Consider the following 22,424-nt stretch of genomic DNA (forward strand, 5'->3'; position numbering starts at 1 on the left):
TGACCTTAATGTTCCCTTTAGCAGCTGTGATTTGAGAGTTGGACGCTCTGTTTCCTTTCACTCTGTTGCACGCCAACGTCCATCTGAGCCACTTACATAAATATTCTGTATGCCACGTTCAAGAGGCACATGTGAGATCATGTTTGTCCAAAACATAAAGAGTACATATTGCGCAGAAAGTACAAAGAGTTCATTGTATCTTGTTGGAAAAAACAAGGGAAGTTAAACTTTGCACTTGTACATTACAGAAGAACTCAATAGTGAGTTATGTAAAGCTGTCTATTGTTAATATGTCTAGGACTGTGTATATACCTCTGCCATCTTGGGGTTCCAGCCTCCATGACCCTCTTGCATCTGTCGCAAGATGTCCACCTCCAAGAGACATTTGACTTTGTCACCCTGTTGGAAGGAGTGGCCATCAGCACTCTCCTGGCGCTGCAGCTCAGCATGCTCTCCTGGATGGATGAGTATTTGCAGAGACTTATGAGGGTTTTTTAAAGCAAACATCAACAATAGCTTTGAAGTCAGTATATCTATATTTTGTGCAGAGTGTTGTACTTACACCACTGAAATGTTTAAAAATACCAAAAATACCACCAAACATATACATACAAATATGATATAATGAAATACTCTTTAAACAACTCAGAAATAAGTAACACAGACTGGGTTGCACGATCAAGGTTAATTTAATCTAAGACTAGTTTTAATCAGAGCAAGAACTGGCTTAAAATGAGTAAATCCAGATTTAAAATTAAGCAGAGCTCAGCTGCACAATTAAAAACAACTCTCTGTTCAGTAAATCCAAGTTTAGTGATTTAAACTGATTTTAATCAGTATGGATATGCTTGTTTACTCAAATTAAAATAAATAAAGAAAGAAATTTGAAGGGTGTCCGGGCCTAGTTAGTATAAAAGAGAGGGGAACTGCTAAATTTCAGCTGCTCTGTATTCCTTAACTAAATGTTACAGTGTTTGTTTGCTAGCTAGTTAAAAAGTTAACAAAATGCTACACTGTTTGCTAGCTAGCAAAAAAACTAATTTAACCTACTCATGATGTTTCTGCAGAGGTCTAATTTCTCTTCCTTTGAAAAACTTTGAAAAACAAATTAATGGAGCAATATGATCCAATAATAGGTTAAAAATGGACAATGGCACTGTAAGGCAAAAAGAGACTGTCGAGCAGCAACTGGCAGACTGTTTAACAGATCAAGTGGAGTAAAAGTTAAACCTACTAAGTGTAAGTTCAAAGTTACAGCTGAATCACACTGGATCACATTTTATATTGGAAAAGTTTTGGTGCAACAGAATCAAATTTAATCTTGGTGTAGAGTTAAAAAAAAATAACATTTAAAGAGAGTTTAAAAATCAATCCTTGTTGGTGCAACCCAGCTTTTGAGTCTAAAAAATTCACACACTGAAAAAAAAAATCTGTCTGTCTTACCTAATTTTGGTAGGTGATCTTTGTAATAGAAGCCTCCTTGGCCGTCGGACACGTATTTGAGGTCTACCTTGCCCTTGTGTCCCATTCGGTAGACATTGGTGGTCCCATTAGACCAGGTGACACTGGCCACACTGCGACCAGACTCTGTGTCCCAGCCACGAATGTCCACTACCTTCCCAACCTTACCCTCCCCTCCTACACACACAGATATGCAACAAATGATAAAGCATCAGTGTGTGGGAGAAGAGAGAGAGACAGATGCAGTGAAAGCTCATTTAAGACAGAAAAGTCATTAGTGGATTTTGGTGTGTTTGGATCAGGAGAACAACATGTGGACTGGATGCACATGCACTGATGCAGAGTGGAATTAGAGAAGCACAAATATAAACATATGAGACAAATGACAGGACAGACTGAGGTGTGTGACAAACATTTTCCCTGTAGTGTAAATATCATTAACTTCTATTCCATTCCATTTCTTTAATGGTTTCTTCATGAATCAAACACCTGACAAAAAATAACTCCACCTCTTGGTCCAAATGCAAAAAACATCAAATTAAAAAATAACAACCACCATTAAACAACACAACATTTCCAAGCCACATGATTAGTGCACATTCTGTATCATAAGACAGTTTCAGATCTCTATGTTGTATTTTATAATGCAAGAAAACTGTTGAGACATTAAAGTCATCAAGCTGCCTCGCTGCCGGACCACACCGACTAAACCAGTGACCCGTGAGACTACATGGTGGGCTGGGGTTTTCTGAGCATGCTCAGAGCATCCTGTACGCACTTACACCATTTAAGCCTGATGAGTGACTTAACCAAAGCCCAGGGCACTGATTTCAAAGACACCAAAAGGACATTTTGACTCATTCGCTCTAGCCCAGAAAAGAGAGCGTTGCTATTCTCAGAGACAACGATGACCCCCAGACCAGAAAACACAGAGACATATTAGCATTCCCTCTTTTCCCTAAAGGGAACAGTCAAGGGCTATAATTTAGCCTACTGATGTGAAAGATTTCTCTCAATTACTATTTAAACTATTTCAACCATCGACCAAAGCGGGCTGTTTGTGTGTGAAAGGGAGCCCTTTATTCAAAATACGCAACAAAATGTAAAACTGCAGATATTCATAGAAGCCGCAAAAACACAATTCACAACACAACATGTACTTTCTCAACACCTGCAACAAATACTATGCTTTAGGTTAAGGAATGTCTCAGTTTATGCCACTACACATGGCTGGAAGGAGAAAACAAAGAACATAAATGTTACTGAATGAGGACTCCGCAGAGACACACACAGACATGCACATCTGTGGAACAGACTCAGATGAGTCACTGGCAATATAAAGTGCACACAGACACATACTAAGACGACATTTTGCCGGTTAATGAGACATGAGGTTAGAATGTTATTATGGGATGTGGATGGTGAAACACTTTGAAGAGGTACAAATCCATAGTCAAGAAGGCAGGGGGCCTGCTGAGTTGGCAGTGCTGAGTTAGTGGTTAGGAACCGCCCCCCCCCCATGCACACACCACCACCACCACCACCACCACTCACCGTCTTGGTTGCCCCAGTCCCAGTCAGGTCCACGAACCACTTTAACTCCCTGGAAGATTCCTTTGAGGATGATCCGCGGGAGGTTCTGCCTCGGTGCCAAGCTCACTCTGCGATAAGAGCATGAAGACACAGCTGAGCAAACTGCTCGACAGACCACCTGAGACAATGTTGTATGAAATACAAAACGTTGTCTAACTATGTATAGTAAAATCCAAACATCCAGCATTTCCTGTCTTTATTATAAAACCCCAGTAATGCACAAAAAAAAAATATTAGACTAGTTCCCAAAAAGTTGGGACACTGTGGGAGACATAGATAGAGCAAAATTTGCTAATGCCTTTTCACATATACTCCAATTGAAAACAGTACAAAGATATTATATTTCCATGTTTTACCTCATCAACATTATTTTTTGTAAATATATGCTTTACCATAATTTGATACCAGGAACACATTTAAAACCAGCTGGAACAACAGACTGGGAAATTTATGGAGTGCTTGAAAAAACACCTGTAGGTAAACAGGTTCATTGGTAGCGGGTGACAGTATCCAGATTGGGTATGACAGGAGCATCCATGAAAGGCTAAGTCGCTCACAAAAAGGACTGAGTGAGGTTCACCACTTTGTTAAACACAAATGTATAAAGGATATGTTAGTACACTTTGTAAAACCAATGTCAGTGAATGCAGTTCATTTGCAGATGACAGCATTCTGTTTTTATCTACATTTTACACAACTTCCCAACTTTTTTGGAATCAGTGATGTACTACAAAATACACTGGTCAGGATTACGGATGCCCATTTTTTAACATTTGTCTGCCAAGATATTAATTGATAATCAAATAATCATTTTAAGCTTATAAAGTACAAATCATTAAGGAAAAATATACTTGATAACTAATAGACAAGAGGCTACATATGTGCTGTACAACCCACATACATTTGGCACATAAATCATAAATCACATTAAAAAGAAAATGCAGCCAATTTCCAATAACAGACAAACAGAACAGAACAAGATTCAACAAATTCACAATGTGCTACTTCAAGGCTTTCCTGAAGAAAATACATATTATGAGATTTAATGAAGCCTAACCTATTCATGAATCAAAGAAAGTAGAAGTAAACCGATTAATCGGCCTGACAGATGAATCTGTATCAGCCGAATCTGATGGCTGTGCAGCGTCCATCAGATGCAAGGGGACAGTACTGACTGTTAATAATAATAAGAATAAGAATGATAAAATCACTCCCACCTAGATTTTGTATGGTTGGTTTGATTTTGAGTTTAATGTTCAGTATTCCAGATGTATTGATTCATTAATTTATTTACTTACTTGGGTATTTTTAAATTTGACTTAGATCAATAGTTATCCAGTTTCTCAAAGACTGATATCGGCTAAGTAATTGTTTTACCTGCTCCAAACTATCATTGCTACATCAGCCTTTGAAAGTCCACTTTTACTCGACCTCTAAAAGAAAGTGCCTAATAAAATAGGCTGCTGTGATCACCTGACAACCAACACGAGGTACCTTCTAGAGTTTTCATATACACGTTTGTTTTTGGTTACATTTAACATTTCTCACCAAAATAGTATCCTGACATGATGAATACATTTCTTTACACTATAAAAACCTGCAAACCCCATTTTAGACTCTTTTGAAACCTGAATTATTTCCATCAATAATCTTTTCCTCCTCTATTAATACAGTGCTACCTCCTTGAAGACTTCTACTCTCACACTGATACGTTTCCCTGCTCCCTCAGTTTACTGTCTATTCTGTAGTAAATTCTGCCACAAGTAGTCAAGAGGTAAGCAGGATACTACTTACTGTAAGACTATGTCTCTTTTCTGATAGGATTTCAGGATTGTTGACAGATGAACTCAATGAACACATACAGGAAACCTATGAATAGCACCCGACAACAGTGTCAACATCTATCTAACACACTGACCAGTAACCTCAACCACAATTACAGACAAAGACACTCAGGTGAGACAAGCATATCCTCACAATCCTTACCTTATGGTAAAGATTTGATCAGATCTTGGTGCAAAAGAGCTGCCTATTCCCATACTTCCTTGACGAGCTCAAACCCCAGCTTCCATTTAAACCCAACAGCTCTTTGGACAGATTCAAAATCATAAAATCCAGTGTGATCAACGAAAAAGATCCTTGTGAGAGCTGTCGTCCTCAGACATCCTCATAGAGGCTTTGTTGCTCCCACGTGTCTTTCTGGCACTGGGGTTTTGCTTAAAGTTAGCCTTGGCCAACTTCATCCCCTGTCACTGGCCAGATTTTTCAGGTTCCTGGGTGCTACAGCAAGAAACAGCAGTACATTTGGCTCTTGGAGCCAAGTAACCGTAAATCTCAGTGCAGGACTGAGCTTGGACAGGTCTGTTCTGAGAACGGTGTGAGTACAGAGCTTTGAGCCTAATCTCTACACAGCAGAGGTATCAGAAAGCAGGCCACCTTAGGGCAACACATATAGCATGTAGGCCTAAATGTCTGTATTTACATTAAATATATAATGAAAATAAATATAGGGCCTATGTTTTCTGCATTCTTCAGTGCATTAAATTGCTTGTATTGATGTGTTTTTGTTTTTTTTGAGTAATTCAGGATATAAATGGCAGTTTGATAAGGCTAACAAACACAATGCTGGTTATAGAAACAGACTTCCTGAATTCGTAGTATTAAGGGTCACGGAGAGAATGTAGAAAGCTGTGCCAATTTCCTGATAAGACAAAGCAGATTTAAGACTCAGAAGACTGGCTGGTTCACTAAGAGAAAAGACTTTTACATCAAAATAGTAAACAAGATGTAAACTGACAGATGTCCTTGTTTCATGCCAAACAAGCGTGACCATGGTGTTGTTTCCCAGAGATGTTTCTTCTCAGTGTAACTACTCTGAGAAAGACAACAGCTCTTTCAAGGGATCAAGATTTCTAATCCTGCTTGACCAAATGTCACCCTGGTCCCAGACAGGATGAGGACAGGAGACCCATACCTACTGACATGACGACTGGGTCAACAGTCAGCCAAGGGTTAAGTCTAGAAAAGTGACCCTGAAATAAAGGCAGTGGAATACACAGAATTATCATCTATTTACAGAAATCAAAAGTGCCAACAAATTCAGAAAAAGATAAGAATTTACAGACAGAGTAGCACCTGTCAGAAAAATACAGTTATACAGTCATACTGCAAGCTCAGCTTGCTTTGTTGTTACACGAAAGCCCCCTCTGCTCTGTGATCCTTGTCAGTATGTGTGTCTGTTGCTGCCGTATATAAAGGTACTTGATAGACATGCCCAGAGGTCTACTGATTATTGTACTTACATAATATAGTTTGGGTTTTCTGCCAAATAAATGCCATTGAGATGCCCAATCCTATCCCTTGTCTAACATCAAATTCTTCCCTTCAAAGTCTCTAGGAGAATCTACAGTGGCTGTGAAACCAACGAAAAAAGTGAAAGCTTGTATCTAGAGTCAGTTTGACCACTCTGTGCTAATGTAGGAACATGGTGGTGCAATATGGCTGCCTCCGTGGAAGAGGATCTACAGCCTCTGTTGATACAAAGAGGTCATTTTCAGGTGATTATACATTAATGAAAATATTCTTATGAATATAATGTTCCATTCCTGACATAGTGGACCAATAAATCCATCTCTTATATGAGCTTTTACTTCCATTATGGGGCAGGCTACTCCTCCCAGAACCCAGAAGAGCCAATAAAGACATCAGTATTTAATCCTCCTTTTTTTCCAAAGATGTGTTCTCTTACATTACCAATGAAGTGGAAAGAAGTAGAATCATTTTTGAGTGGAGTATCTTTACTAGTTTTGTAATACTGTGACATAACACTGTCGTCTTAGGTCATATCGCTAGGGGCATGGTAGCTCAGAGCATTCACCTCAAAGTTAGATGACCATAGTTTACAATGTCAGCCCTGTTTGCATTTATAGCACCACTTTACTATAAGGCTACCCTTATAAATGATTCATAACCAGATTACTTAATTTGTAAAGACTTTATACATCATTAATAAGCCGTTACAAAACATTAGATATAACAGTGACCTGTTGCTTGCCAAATAGTGAGGTCACATTATTTGTACTGTTGAGCCTCAGATCTTATTGCTTATTTAGCTTACATGTATACATGTAAAAAAAACAAAAATGAGCAGAGAAATTCCAGTTAGAAAACTAGGACCAAATTTAGGTGGAAATTCCATGCTATTCTTGCTAAAAGGGAAAGCACTGTTAAACTCTACAGGCCAGCAGTGGGCTTTGGTTTGGAGAACTGAGGAGGTCAGGTGGAGCAGTGTAGCTTGATGTGCAAAAGAAGGATTAGGCATTGAGTTGACCCGACAGCTTCCCAGGAGATGCATGTGTGTTTGTTTGTGTGTTGGAGAGCCGATTAACCGGCTGCATACCAACCATCTCCTCGTAAACATATGGTCCACGCATATGCTGCCCTGAGCCCTGTCAGCATGCACACACATGTCTCGATGTACTATTAAACATACGAGCCTCAGCCAAACGCAGCACACTGTGAGCCATTCACAACACTGAACAGATATTTCAGAGTTATTATAGTTTGCTATGTTTCAATAGTTTTTAGTTTTATTATTTAGTTTTTAATTTTTGCTTTGAAGTCAGATTAGTTTCAGTTAGGTTCCAGAGTGGGTTTGCTCATTTCAGTTTATTTTATTGCTTTAAAATGGTTTTTTTTTTTTTTTTTTTTTCAATATTAGTTTGATTTTTTTTTTTTTTTATTATAATATGGGGTGTGAACATATATACCAATGCCTCATCATGCTTGTTGTTGACAAAGACTAAAACATTTATTGTATATTATTTTATTTCACATAGTTTTGCAAGTAAATAATGTTGTTTTAATTATCTTTCTTTTTTCTAAAGTCTAATTTTTTAATTAATTTCAGTTAAATAAATTTGTTTTTTCACACCTACTTTTAGTTTTTAAGAGCAGTTTAAGTTAACGATAACGAGCTTGAGTTGGATCAGAAAAATAACATTCCAACAATAACTTAAAGCTACTTCAGGGAAGTTTCATGTTTTGTTTTGGAGCCCCCTGTGGACAAAATATGACATAAAAAAAATAAAATAGAAATCTTGCCCTACTATTTTTAAACTGGCTTATGTACTTCCAATTGTAACTCTGCCTAGAAAAACGTAAACACAGGCTTGATTCATCTGATTTCACCGAGAAGCCATTAAGCATTAAGAATAACTACACAGAAATAGCTGATCTTCTCACAAGTGAGTCTCTCATTAACTTGTAGGTCATACAGAAGCATCAGTAATAAATTGAGACTATTTCATAACCAATTAAAAACTCCTTGTAGCAGCTTTAATCACACTAATTTGCTACAAATTCACAGTGACAAAAAGGGCATTATCAATATTGAGGAAACAGTCAAATAACATAACACAGATACAGAGCTTAATGTGAGAATTATGAGATATATAACATATTACTGCACCTTTATTTACTCTGTCTCAGACACCTTTTATTTAATACATGCCTTCTAGGAATTTGCAAATGTTAACATGCTAATCCGCACAGCTGAGAATGTTAGCATGTTAATCCAGTTAAATCTGTTGTAATTACAAAGGAACACTCGTGTACAGTACATCCGGCTCAGGTCTCACGCCATGTTTGTGATGCTGCAGCTCGAGTTTCAGCACGTTGCAGCAGTTTATAGTGTTGACACCTTCCCATTGTCCCCTCAGGACACTAATAAAGTTTCTGCCTGCAGTGTGTCTATAAACTACAAATAGATCTACCCTGCTTAAATTGTCATTAAACCCTCACACATGTTTGGTCCACATGAAAGCAGTCCCTCTTAACTATGCTGAGTCTCCTCCCATAAACCAGCGCAGACACAACAAGAAGTCCTAGTCATAATGGAACCAAGCTAATTTTGCCTTTCCAGGCAAATATTGAGTATGTCCCATGACTGCCAGATAATAAATTAGCCTTTTGAAATGCTGTCAGTGAAATATGGGTCAGTGTGGTCTGGAAATAAAGAAGCGCTGTGTGTTTGGCACCATGTACTGTTGAGAGCTCCTCTTTTTCATTCATCTGACAAGAAAAGAAGTGACTTTCATGTGATGTTCTCCCAGATGTACACTCTGTCCCACTGCTGAGAAACAACTCCATTTTCACTGAGAGTATGCAAAGACGTCTTTGATAAAAGGATGAAGGGAGAAGAAGGCAAAGACTTAATGTTGTGAATGGATAATTTCATATTCGTATGATGGACAGCAATTGTGAATTATATTGATCAAAATCTCTCCTTTGAATTATATTTATATAATCTGCAGATGTTCACTTGTCCCTTCATCACTGGCAGAAAAGCTCAACACTGACTATGCAGTGATGGTCAATGCAAATTCAATGGTAGATTAACAATAAAATTCCTATGTAAAAACTAAAGTTTGATCGAAATAAACCCCCTATGTTTGGAAACTTGAATGCAACTGAGGAAGACATGCAGAATAACTGTAAACATATTCTTTAATATTTGCCATCAGTACTCATTCTAAGCCTGCAGTTTAAAAAGTTTGACCCTGTTATTTAAATTTCAGTCCAATTTAAGTCAGTTTGTTCCCTAATATGTAATACTTGAGCAAAATATGTTTTCTAAAAGCCAAAATTTCACTACAGTTTCACCTCCAGGGGGTGCATAACTGCAAATAAGACATGGATTGGAGAAAATACAGGAATGATTGGAATACTGAGTGAAGCAAAACAAGCAGCGCGGGATAAAATATGCAAAATCATAATGAAGTCTCTCTAAATGAGTTCAAAACACTGCTGTCATTGACCAAATGTAGAGCTTATATATTTGGTTAATAATGAACATCAAACTAACTTCCTAAGCACTGTCTAGAAAGTCATATATATTCTCTACGGAAGTTAAACCGGTGATGAAGATTTAATTTGCACCACGGCTGGCTGACTGACTTCAACTGAGTCTCGGTGTTTTATGCCACTTATGGACATCAATATACCATTCATGTTTCAGACTCCATTAAAATAATCTCCTTGAGAGCCATAATGGAGACAGGCCCAGTGTGTTATCAGTGACGCTGATCCATTCAGAAGTGCTGCAGACGAAAGTCTTGAACGGAGCTCCATTTTCTTAATATCATTCAGATTAGTGAAAGTAATTACAGTGATGCCAGCATTATGAAAGGCAATATTCATCCATTTAAATGGTAATTGGACTGCACTTATACAACACTTTTTTCTACCTTACCAGAAAAAAGCGGGTTACAATTGTTCTCTCATTTACTCATTCACACTCATATGGAGGGTGCTGGCCAGGCCATCGGGAGGGTTCAGTGTCTTGCCCAGGAACACTTCAACATATAGATCAGAGGAGCCAAGGATCAAACATTTGGTTGGAGACCAAATTTACCCGTTGGGCCAAGGACTTCTAAGACTAAAAAGATAGCAGTCTGAATAGTAGTTTGGGGTAACCCCATGGTGAGATATCGCTGTTGAGTGGTTTATCAAAGACAAAACAAAAGTAACACAGTACGGAAAGGTCAGACAACTTTAACTACAATGTATCTTTATACATTACAGTAACAGCTGAAAATGACAACAGAAATAAACCCGTTTGCTGATTTTACATATCTCTGCAAGAAGCGACGGTTGTTGTTAACAACGTTGCAGTGATTCAGTCTATACAAACATTCATTACTTTCATATAGGATTTTAAATGACTGATTTCAAATAAGTTTGTGCTTACTAAAATGTGCTGTGTAAATGCAAGTTAATCCACATTTTACTTGTGCTACTATTGTGACCTCTGTCAGTGTCACACACTTAAACTATTAAAGATTCCCTACAGTATAAAACTACCAAACAACTACCAACACTACCACTGAGTCTTTAAAACACTTTTAGTTGTAATACAAATTTAAAAGGTTGCACTAATACAAAAGTGCCTCTGCCTCAACCCAAAAAATCTTTTTTGACTTATTTTTAGTTTTCCAGGTTTAGCTTTGTCTCTCTGAGAGACAGTTGCAACCTTTAAATAACTTAGATTAAAGGTGCGAAAGCTCATAGTGGCAGGGTTTGACACATTTATGTACAAACAGCAGGCTGCTATATAACACAATATCTTTTCTAACCAATCTCCGCAATCATCAAACACATCTGATCTCCATCTTTCAAATTGATTCAGTTGATAAAACATAATTTCAGGTATCCTGAAACTGAAAGTATGTACTATTCTGTAAATGACTAGAAATAATTATACCTTTTAACATGTCTGAAAAACATTTTTCCTTGATTCAGTGAAGTTAAAATGGAGTTGTCAGTGAGAACAAATGAGTATTTTTTCAGTGTCCGCAGATGGATGGCAGTGGCCTGTTTGGAGGGTCACAAAAACACCTTAATGAAGGACACTGCTGAGCCAAACAACATTTGGGCCTCAATGACAAATCAATACCTCTGAAGAGAACCTGAGATGGGAGACGAAATAAGATTCCAACTACTGTCAGAATGCTAAATGATTACTGCACTACTTTGTCTCACTGAGAGAGACCAGGTTTCACTCAAAGCCCAAATCTATAAGTGGTGCACAGCTCCATTTCCACCAACCATCAGAGTCAAAATAGTCCATTATCATGTGTGGACACAACCAACCAACTCAGAGAGACAAAAGGGAAAAGAATAAAAACTTCTTTCAGATCTAGTGAGAATGTGATCACAGAAAATGGCAGCAGGAAGTGAAAGCAGGGCAGATGACTCAAGTCATAACCAGGTCAAGATTTGGAGCTAAGGGTATAACAGTTCATTTGTTGCCCTGTTGCATAAATTTAACCATTTCATTGACATGGTAAAATTGTGACTTTGTTGTGCTGTCTTATCTGTGACACTGTTGTGTCTGATACAACCACTAGGAGCTGAACTCTTGAACCTTATCTTATCTAACCTTAGCTTAAAGATGTGATCAAATCAAACCTAAAGAGTAACAAGTCATGATTTTCCTCCCTGTTTGCACTGGTTGTTTGGACAGCAGGCACAGGAAAATAAATGGAACAGTGTTGGACCTGGACCAGGCCAAACTATAGAAGAAATCTGGGTCATACATATCACCTCGTTAAAATGAGAACAGGCCATCCAGCTGACATTCAGACAGTGCCTGAAGCAGTTTGGAGCTTTACTGTGAACTGATGCAGAAGAGTGGATTCTGAAGGGAGAACTCACTCCAGTAAATCTGGATACATAGGACACTTGGAATCAGATCACTAAACATTTATGCACAGCCAGGCCAAGAGTGGTTCAGACTAAGCTGACTCAACACACAGAAAGAACCACCATGACAAAAACCAATTTTAAGAGTTACTGTGTCAAACATTATTAACCATTTACTTATAGAAACTATAGCTATAGTTGGTAGACTTTTGATTTTTCTGTTGTTTGGACTGTGACTGACAGTAATAAAGTGGATCCTGATGTGACCACAGAGAACAATGGCCATTGTTTAAAAGATGTAATTCAGAATGGAAAATGCAGAAATACAAAACAGACAGCTCAGTCAAGACACCTGCTGCACTCTTCTTTTGGCTCTCTACAAAATAAAGTACCGACTCTGGAAAATCTGTTTTCTGCTGGTGTGACAGTATCAATGCAGGCTGTCAAGGTTCCCACACATTTTCATGGAGAAATTTTCAAGAGTGTTCCATGACTTTTCAAGGACCAAAATTACAATTTTGTTATTATATTGGTCTTTCACTTATTCGGTTTCAAACCAAAGTTTGCCTTGGTTATTAGAGAGTCATGAAATATTACATGCTGAAACATCATTTCAGTTAGCTGGCATACATAAAGGAAGAGACAGAACACAGGCAGAAAATGAAAAACGTCATGCACTGATGCACAGTACAGCTATATTCATCAACAGCAACAAAAAATAAATCACTCTTATGTTAAGGTTATCTACAGAAGATTACTGTAACAATTAATTTCATGACAAAACAACAAAATTCCATGACATTTCCAAAACTTTGAGGAATGTTTTAATTCCAGGACTTTTCCAGGCCTGGGCAACAAGATTATGAAATTCCATGACTTTTCCAGGTTGACTGTGGGAACCGTGGCTTATTTGACCTGAGACTAATGCTAATTAGGCAGGGAGCAGGGATACAGAGAATTTAGGCTGAGCTGAACTGCTCCGCTTTAATATGAACATATTAACACAGGGATTTTTACAACTTTCATGTCTCCACAATGAACACACAGTTTGAGATGAATTTGTCTTATTTGTATTAATACCCTCTGATTATTTTTTTTTATTTTAAGGTTTGAAGATAATAATCATAGTCAGCAATCAAACTAGAATCACTATGAACTATCAATCAAACGGCCAAACCTATTTCTTCCCTGCTGTTCTGACTTGAAAACTGTGATTAAAGGTAAAATATTCCATTCTTCCTTAGGCTGGGGACCCCTAAAACCCACTCAACAACCTCTGTTGGACCCTGAAAACCACTGTCTTAACATTGCACTCTCAGAAAGATTATCCTGTCCTACTGATGTACGTTTATACTGAAGGCTAACTGGAGGGTAGGTACGTTTTGAAAATTAATCCTGATGATATCTGGTCAGGTAACTGAGAAGAGATCCTGGACACGGCCAGACAATATATTGGTTTACCAGGAGAAACTTGGCAATGCAAGGAGTCATGAACAGAAGTGAAAAACCTGATGATAGTGCTGTAAAAGTCCTGCCTGGACCTGTAGCACTGTGCAGACAGACACCAGACTAATGAAAGTTAATTGGAGGAAACAACAGCACTAATAGGGTCTTACCTCCGATGAGCGGAACTGGATTTGAACATATCAAGCCAGTCAAACAGAGACATTGTAACAGACGTCACCACAATTAAGTAATTTAAATGAGGATCAATTGTTGCCGGAGAGGTGGCTACACAGTACTCACGGCTGGGAGTGTGCCGTCTCGTAACGTTCGAAGGCGTGGCTCAAATCGTGCTTGTTGTTCATGTAACACTGGGTGCACAAGTCGTAGTCGAAGCACACCTTGCACTTCCATCGCATTCCCATGATCCCATGCTTCTTACAGCTGTCACAGATGATGTTGGAGTGGCGAACGCCTGGAGGAAAAGGAGAGGTGGTTAAAGAAAAGCGAGCGGGCTCATAAATTCAACATGTCAAAAGTTTATATTCTATTTTATGTTGTTGCAAAGAAAAAATATTTCGGAGGAACTTGTCACATCCTGTATGGTTAGATGCAAGTACTGTATCTGCCATATGCAAGTCAGTGAAGCATTCAAGGCACATGTCATGTCCCTACTGATGTTACTTATCACAAAGGCTAATATCATGAGATGTGGAAGAACTGAGGCACAAACAGCATGACAAAAATACTCCCCACCCCCTCTGCTCCTCATCTCTTCTCCTCCTCTTCATTCGCTCCATTAATTGAAGGGCAAGCTTCTGAGGCAGAAAAATGTCGCTTTAAATGGAGCAAAATGCTAATGAGTCCTGCGTTAATGTGTGTGTCATTCAAGTCCAAAATAGAGCTGGATGGCTGACGATGAGAGATAGTCTTTACTGTATCATGCTTCCTCAAAATAGGTTTGTGAGAGCTGTACGAGCCACGACAGAGACAAGCAGGCTCAAATATGACAGATGAATGGCTTTTTAACAAACACGGTCATCGCAGCTGATAAAGCAAATGAGATCTTTTGTTTTTACACTTCATTTAAATGTGTGCGTTAAAAGCTGATCATTTGTGCTGAGATTTAACTTCTGAATTTGACCGTCAGATTCAGAAAGCAAGGACGATGATGTCTGATCAGGTTAAGGCAGGGTTTATCAATGCTGACCAGACCTACAGTCAAAACAGTATGAAAATTTCATATCACGACCAAAATGATGACAGTTATCACTATTATTGTGGCATTATTAGAATGGGCTGAAATGTTCAAAAAGTACTGATACACTCACTGAAAAATTTATATTGAAAACCTCTGAAGGATTTAAAATGGCATCATGAGATGTCAATGTTTTCACTGACATCACAAACAAACCCAAGTTGCTCCTGCGTTTGAAAGACTGATGTTAACTTTGGTTTTTTCAAAGCACGGTAATCAAACACAGTTTTAATGAGAATTCAAATTTGAAATGGTAATACTAATCATCAGAAATGTCATCACAGTTTATTGTGAAACTGGTAATCACTTCATACTGATGCAAATTTCACTTATCCAACTTTTTATTAAAAATATATGACAGAAAATAATTCTGAGGAAACAACAAAACACCTGTGTTGGGTATCAGACTTTGTGGGTAACGACCAAAGTGTGCCATGACCATGCTGAGAATCAATAACTGAGAAATATCAAAAGCTTGGTTGCATTCATTCTTCATACTTAGAAATTTCCCCACTGTGGGACTAATAAAGGAATATCTTATTCTCAGTCTTGTTTACCTATTCTTAGATCAGATAGATACTTCCTTCCTTCTCAGAAATAATTTAGCTAGTTTTGGACTTTTGTTTTATTCTGTTAGACTGTATCATACTGAAACTAAGGTCATAAAAGGTGCTGCAGGAACGGTCCTAAAACCCTAAAAATCAGTTAGCATGTTTGCACCTCAAGTTCCCTCATCTCAAAGGCAAAAAGATTTTTGGTTATTGCCTGAAATACAGTCTGTGATTAACTCAGGCTAAAGACATTGCTGTGTTCTGCAACATAATATTTGTCAGTAAATATCTGATTAAATTTTGAAGATTTCAGGTGCCTTAAAAAAAGCAGTTGCTAACAAGTGACTAAATGATACTAACAAGGTTGGCCTACAAAAATACCTCACCCCTGAAGCACTCTACTGGCACTAGTATTGACAATGTGTGACCCTCGTCATGAGTGCTTACCAATTTGAGCGTTATCATACAGCAGCAGGTCATAGGAACCCTGGTAGCCAGTGCGGTAGTTAGTTCGCGTGCCGCTGTCCCACTGCACCACCACTGTCTTGTCTGGCGTGGTGGTGCTGCCTTGCCGCCCGATCTCCACCACAGTGCCCACGTGGCCCTCGCCATCATCCTGGTTTCCCCATTTCCAGTCCAGGCCACGCACCACACGCATGCCCACCTCCATGCTGCCTCTGCTGGGGCCCGGCCTGGGGGCTGAACGCAACGGCCGGGGCCTGGCAGCACTGTCACTCCCGCTGCTGCTGCGCCTCCGGGGCTTGTGAGGGATGGAGCTGGCTCGCGCTGACGATATTGCGGTCAGGGATGGCACCAGGGATGTTTCCGGAAACAGATCGGGGGTGACTAGGTGAGAGAGGATAAAGTTCAATGAAACCTGGGAAAAATACAGCAGCCACAAGATACTGCAATTACAAGATAAGATAGATAAATAGGTGTAACAAAGTTATAATTAATAAAAACATGGCATCATCTTTAACCTAGTCAATACTAAATATAACTGACAACTAGGGCTGCAACTAATGATTATTTTCATCACTGCATAGTGTGCAATTATTTTCCAACCAACAATTCAAAACCCAAACACTCTTCATTTACTGTATAAATAAGAAAGATATCCTTACATTTAAGAACCAGCAAAGAGCTGACATTTTTGGTTTGAAAAATGACTGAAACAATTAATCGATAATAGCTGGCAACTACTGACTAATTGTTGCAGGTCTAGTCACAACTGATCCTTGCTAACTTGTAGAAACTTCTGCATTCATTCCAGTGCCTTTAAACAAGGCAATCATGCAACCTGTGTGTTGCACGTCTGTCGGTGACTGCTGAGGGACTCATAAGCAACACGCCATATGTCTCATTTCAGAAGAGTGTTTCTCTCTTTGCTGGTGGATCATTCACTGGAGGCTTTGCTGTGTATCATGGCATGCTTCTGGAGTGAGCAGCTGGACACGACTGCTACGCCCTGCTGCGCTAATAGAGCCCTGACCTGACACACACAAACACACGCACACACACTTGTGCTTACGTCCTTAGCAGGACAGTCAGTTGGCTTCATTCATGTCCTAAACCTTAACCATTACACAGTACTTAAACCTAACCCCAAAACAGCATTCATGTGGTCACTGGTAGCTATTTACCAACAGCAAAACAATATGAAAAGGTTAAAAAGTGCTCATGGTACATATCTCAGGTGTGCATTTGTACGGACATGCCTGAATCTCATCATATTTAGGCTACAATAGTAACCCTACAACCTTGAACTGACAAGCTAGAGTATTATCAAGAAGGCATGAAATAGTCTAAATCTCCATGACAAGGACAGACATAGGAGAACTCACTCATTCACACCCTTGACTAATGACTCCAGTGTTTCTGAATGAATGCCGATGGGTGCTAGCAACAAGTGCTAATGCAGGAAGGAAGCAGCATTTATGTGTCAGCTTGAGTCAGCAATACAGAAAGCAACTTTTGCTGAAGAGCATGACTATTAGCGAACATTCAATCACATCCATTAATCACATTACACATCAGAAATGTTCTTTTATACAGCAGTGCAGTGTTATATTCCCCATTACAAATTATTAACTATGTTTGTAGTATATGTGTATGTGGTAAAGAAACAAATTTATAGTATTTCTAGTTGATACTGCAGTGCTATTTCAGTATAATCACACAACAAAGAAATCCTTTTGACACAAAAGGAAAACTGCAGGCTTGTAAAACTGAAGGACAGTGGATAGTATTTGTCCATATGTTCAACAACTATATAACTACAGCTTTTAAATCACAGCCTAAAGGCTGCACATTGTGATTATCTCCCTGTTTTTATGTTTCTCTCCTAAACAAGTGTTAAAGAAAAGCAGAAAGTCTGCTGAAGAGATCTGACATATGCCTCATTCAAGTAAGAGCTGTTAAACCAGGCTAACACACAGACAGACTCACACTGACAGGTCCTGCTGTGTATTAACACCCCATATGAATATTACTACGCAGGAGGCCTTACATGATTGTAATGTGATAAACCTTTCAAAAACATACAAACCACCGTCCATTTTCAAGCAAAGACTTAAGAAACCAACAGTACAGGAATTGCCATTAGTGTTAGTCGCATTTATGACCCTCAATGAAATCATTATTTTATACTGACATAGTTATCAACAGAAGCTGAAAGGTACGTTGGCAATAGCAACTATATTATGTTACTGTAACTAGTTAGGGATCTAACAATCCATGAAGCTGGACTGAAGTTTTAATTTAATGATCAAAGATTACATATCATCAATGTGGCATTGGGACAGAAGTAGCTCAGTCTGTAAGGACTTGGTTTGGGAATTGAAGGGTCACCTTCACATTGACCAAAGTACGGAGTGTGGACTAGTAGCTGGAGAGGTGCCACTTTACACAGTCAAGGTGCCCTTGAGCAAGGCACAAAACCCCAAACTGCTCAGGATGCTTGACTATGTATGTGTGCCTCCCCCTCACTCTGACACCTCTCACAGATGCATGTCTATAGGTCCTGTTTAATGCATGTGTGTGTATTGTGAGCCTGTGGATGTATGTAAAAATTACAACAGAATGAAAAAGAAAGTAATTTCCTCTCAGGGATTAATAAAGTATGCCTTCTTCTCAAAGTGAAAACATTGTTCCATATAATCATCTTGAAGATACCTCTTTTTAAAAATTCCCATGACACATCTGTGTCGACATTTCTGCCCAAGCGTACCACCTCCCTAAATATTCAAAAAGTGCTAGCACCAGGCAGATAATGGAAAGCAATCAAGAAAAATGAGATGACGATGAGTATATTTATACCCCATTCAGGAATAAATCATTTCTGAGAAAAAAAAAAAAAAAAAAAAAAGCAGGTCAACAGATGCAAACTCTGCCTTTATGTGATAAAATACTTGGCAGTCCACTGACTTGTTGTTCTCGCAACTACAACATTAGCTGCTCTATTTCATTAATGTTAGGCTGAAAAAATGTGTATGGAGGCTGAAAATCAAGCAAAAAAAAACACCACTGTTTTGTCTATGAACCTTGACAGTTATTATTGAGCTGAATTTTATACTTTTGTTAAATGTTCTTCTGAAGCCATGTTTCATATGTATGCCTCTGAACTGAATTAAATCAAAATCATACCATGGCAGACATAATGATATCAAAGAATCATTCTAATGTGGTACCATGATGAATCTTGTGATTTGTACCCTAAATTTTAACACGCATTGTAATTACAGAAAGAGGCTGTAGTCACAGAACAGAGCTTAACCAGAGATTAAATGCCATGTTTCTCATAGGAGTCAACATATATGACCACATTTTCAGTTAATCCATCATTTCCCTGTTCGCAACAACCATTAACATAAGCAGAGGGGCAATAACAAGAGTTAATCTTTTTCTGTGGACAGCAAACATTTAGTCAATGATCTATAAATACTGGTATAGATAGGAAACTTTCAATACATAAAAGCTGTTTTAAAGTCTATGCATATGTGTGTGACTGTACCCTTAAGTTCACCAAATGCTCCCAATTTATCTGGTAATTGTCACCTGATATGTTCTTTTTGTATATATCCTGATAGTTCAGTTACATGGTTAAGTAAAAAAAAAAGAAATCTTTCAATAATAGAATAGGGCGGACAGATGTCTGTAATGCGACTGAGATTACACTTGCATGCTTATCAAGATTACAATGTCATTTTGGTATTAAAGGCATCTGCTTAAGCATGAAAACATATGGGATGTAGGGGATCAAAGGAGGGAAAGCAGGCTGCTTATACTCCATTTTCTGTCCAAAATGACAGCTTAGCCTCTTTTATGCACTGAAATAATATCCCAGCCAATCAGCTAACATTTCAGCATGTAAACAGAGGAGCTGTCACAGGCAGTGGACACAGCTCCCAGCGTCCTGGGTGTGGAAGGATGTAGGAAATGCCAAGCTGATGTACTAATAACTGAGAATACAGTCATGATGAATCTCTGACTGACCTAAAAAGGATGCTATATTGTAATAGTTTTCCAGTAAAGGAAGATTCTTGCTTGAGGAACTCTTTTGCAGACACAGAGAGATGAAATTTAACCTGCCACCTACATTTAAAACTACCCACACATACCCACCGCCTCCCACCCTCCTGCACCCACATTCTGTTGTTCCAGAGAGAATTCAGGCTGAGCATGCTGATATCTTATCATTATTAAATAGACCAGGACTGGCACTGACAAGTAGACGTGACACAAGGGATTCAGTGGATGGCTCCACCTTCACAATAAGCTCCTATTCACCATTTCTTACTGTGAGCTTTATCTTTTGTCTCTACAAGAACACCATTTGCAAATGTACACTCCAGGAAATGGCGAATACACACTTCAAGCTGCACTTGGCAAACACATTTAGTAATCATACCCTCATCTTCTTAAATCCCAGTGCATGATATTTTATGGTGTTGACAGATGGCCACTGCCAGAAAATAAGAGTGAATCCCAAAATTGCATCCCAAACAGCAGTGAGGGATTACTATATACCAACAAAGCTTTTACCTTCTGAAACTGGGGACGGCCAATGAAAAAAGTAAAACAGCTTCACTTGCTTTGAAAATCACAACTCAGCAGCTAGTATGGAAAGAACGGTCAAGTTATACCCTACAAAACCATTCAGAAAGCTTTCAAGGTGACAGTTCATGATGGCACAGTTATAGGAACAAAAAACTACAAAACTGCCAATGTGTTCATTCAGTGTGCTCTAGACTGACAAAACACAAACACAATTTCTGTTCTGAACAGTGTGCTCTAACCAGTTTTTGTATTTACACTTCCATGTTTACTTATGCATTTCCATATCTTGTGTTCCTGTGTGTAATGTTATCTGCAGCAACCAGCAGGCCAAATTCCAGGACTCTGCCAATGGTCTTTGATGACGAAATTTGTTCCAGTTGTTTACTAGTTCACTAACAAGAGCACATGAAATGCTAAACCTAAAATCTCTGAAATCTGTGATAGCCAAGATATTGTAATGAAGACGTCATCAACAATTACCAATATTGTGACTTAGAAAAATTAACTTTTTAAAAAAAAAAATAGTTTTTACAGAGCATTCATGGAAAAAAATAACCTAAGAGATACAACATATCCATTAACCTCCCAAGTCCAAATTTTGTCTTGAAAAAACAGTGTACAGTGTTTAGTGGGATTTAGCAGTGAGATTGCAGATTGCAACCAACTAAGAAAACTGCTCACCTCAACCTAACTTTCCAAGAGTGTAGAAGAAAATACAGTGGCCGCAAAACTCGAAAAGACTCGAGAAGACTCAGAAAACATGAAAGGCCATATCTTGAGCAAGTGTTTGTTTTGCTTGTTCTGGGCTACTTTAGAAACATGGCGATGCAACATGGCAGACTTCATGGATAGGGACTTCGTCTGTAGTTATAAACAGCTCATTCTAAGGTAACGAAAACATAACACATCATATTTTGAGGTGATCATACATTAATGAAACCATACTTATAAATATTATATTGCATTTCTGCCATATTCTGCCAAGAGATCCTTACACATTGAATTAATTCACACTGGTCCCTTAAAAAGGTACTGAGCAATAATTTAAAATGAAGTATAATCCACTAGCTACTACATTGGTGTCCACATGTCAAACACAAGTTTGCGAAATTAATTAATAAGCATAACCTGGAGATGGTTAGCTGGTTTAGATAGGTTTGCAGAAAGTTGAAATCATAATGATAGTTTATAGATCATAGTTTATAGATAGGCTGAGCAGGCAGGATTACAGCTCTGTGCCTGCAATAACAGATGGGCTGGCTTCCGCCATACAACACTGCTGAGGGCCAATCTGGGAGGGCAACGTCAACCTCCTTCACACAAACAACCAGACAGGCGTTTGGCCACAACACAAATAAACACACCACAATAAACAAATGCACACACTCAAAAATTGCTGAGGAATATTATGTAATTTCCATAATGTAGGTGTATTATGCTACTGAAAGTTCAACTTGAAAGTGTCTTTTTTAAAATTGCTACACATGGCATTTTAAATATGAATAATATATGACACTGTAACTGCAATATCGTTTTATATTTTTGTTTTTAAAAAGGTGGAAATCATTGACAAAGCAATTAAATGCAATTTAAAATTAAATTATTATCTTTAAGGAAGAGGAAATTGTCACTGTTCCTATTTAAAAATATAAGCCTAATCTGCTATAAAACTAGGGATGCTCGATATGGATTTTTCAGCCAACACAGGTAACTGATAATTACCTGCTTCTCATGGCTGATACCGGTAAGATAACCAACATTTTCACATTTTTTTATGTTAAAAAGAAGTTCATATAACCTGCCGCTTATGCACACCTGAGGACATTAAAGACTAAATGGAGATGTAGGCCTAGTGA

General features: G+C 38.4%; 1 protein-coding gene across 1 annotated transcript in view; it reads right to left on the reverse strand.

The window, feature by feature from the left end:
- The window catches only part of mib2 (MIB E3 ubiquitin protein ligase 2), a 50,185-nt gene that overhangs the window by 25,294 nt on the left and 2,467 nt on the right, over window positions 1–22,424 (reverse strand). Inside the window, exons 2-6 of the mRNA XM_084721659.1 lie at window positions 15,958–16,356; window positions 14,005–14,176; window positions 3,016–3,122; window positions 1,444–1,638; window positions 313–455 (exon numbers count right to left, since the gene is read on the reverse strand). Coding sequence (XP_084577785.1) covers window positions 313–455; window positions 1,444–1,638; window positions 3,016–3,122; window positions 14,005–14,176; window positions 15,958–16,356 — 1,016 coding nt within the window. The remainder of the gene's footprint in view (window positions 1–312; window positions 456–1,443; window positions 1,639–3,015; window positions 3,123–14,004; window positions 14,177–15,957; window positions 16,357–22,424) is intronic.

The sequence above is a fragment of the Lutjanus erythropterus genome, chromosome 6 (genome assembly GCF_056507025.1).
Source record: "Lutjanus erythropterus isolate fLutEry1 chromosome 6, fLutEry1.hap2, whole genome shotgun sequence".
NCBI lineage: Eukaryota > Metazoa > Chordata > Actinopteri > Lutjaniformes > Lutjanidae > Lutjanus > Lutjanus erythropterus.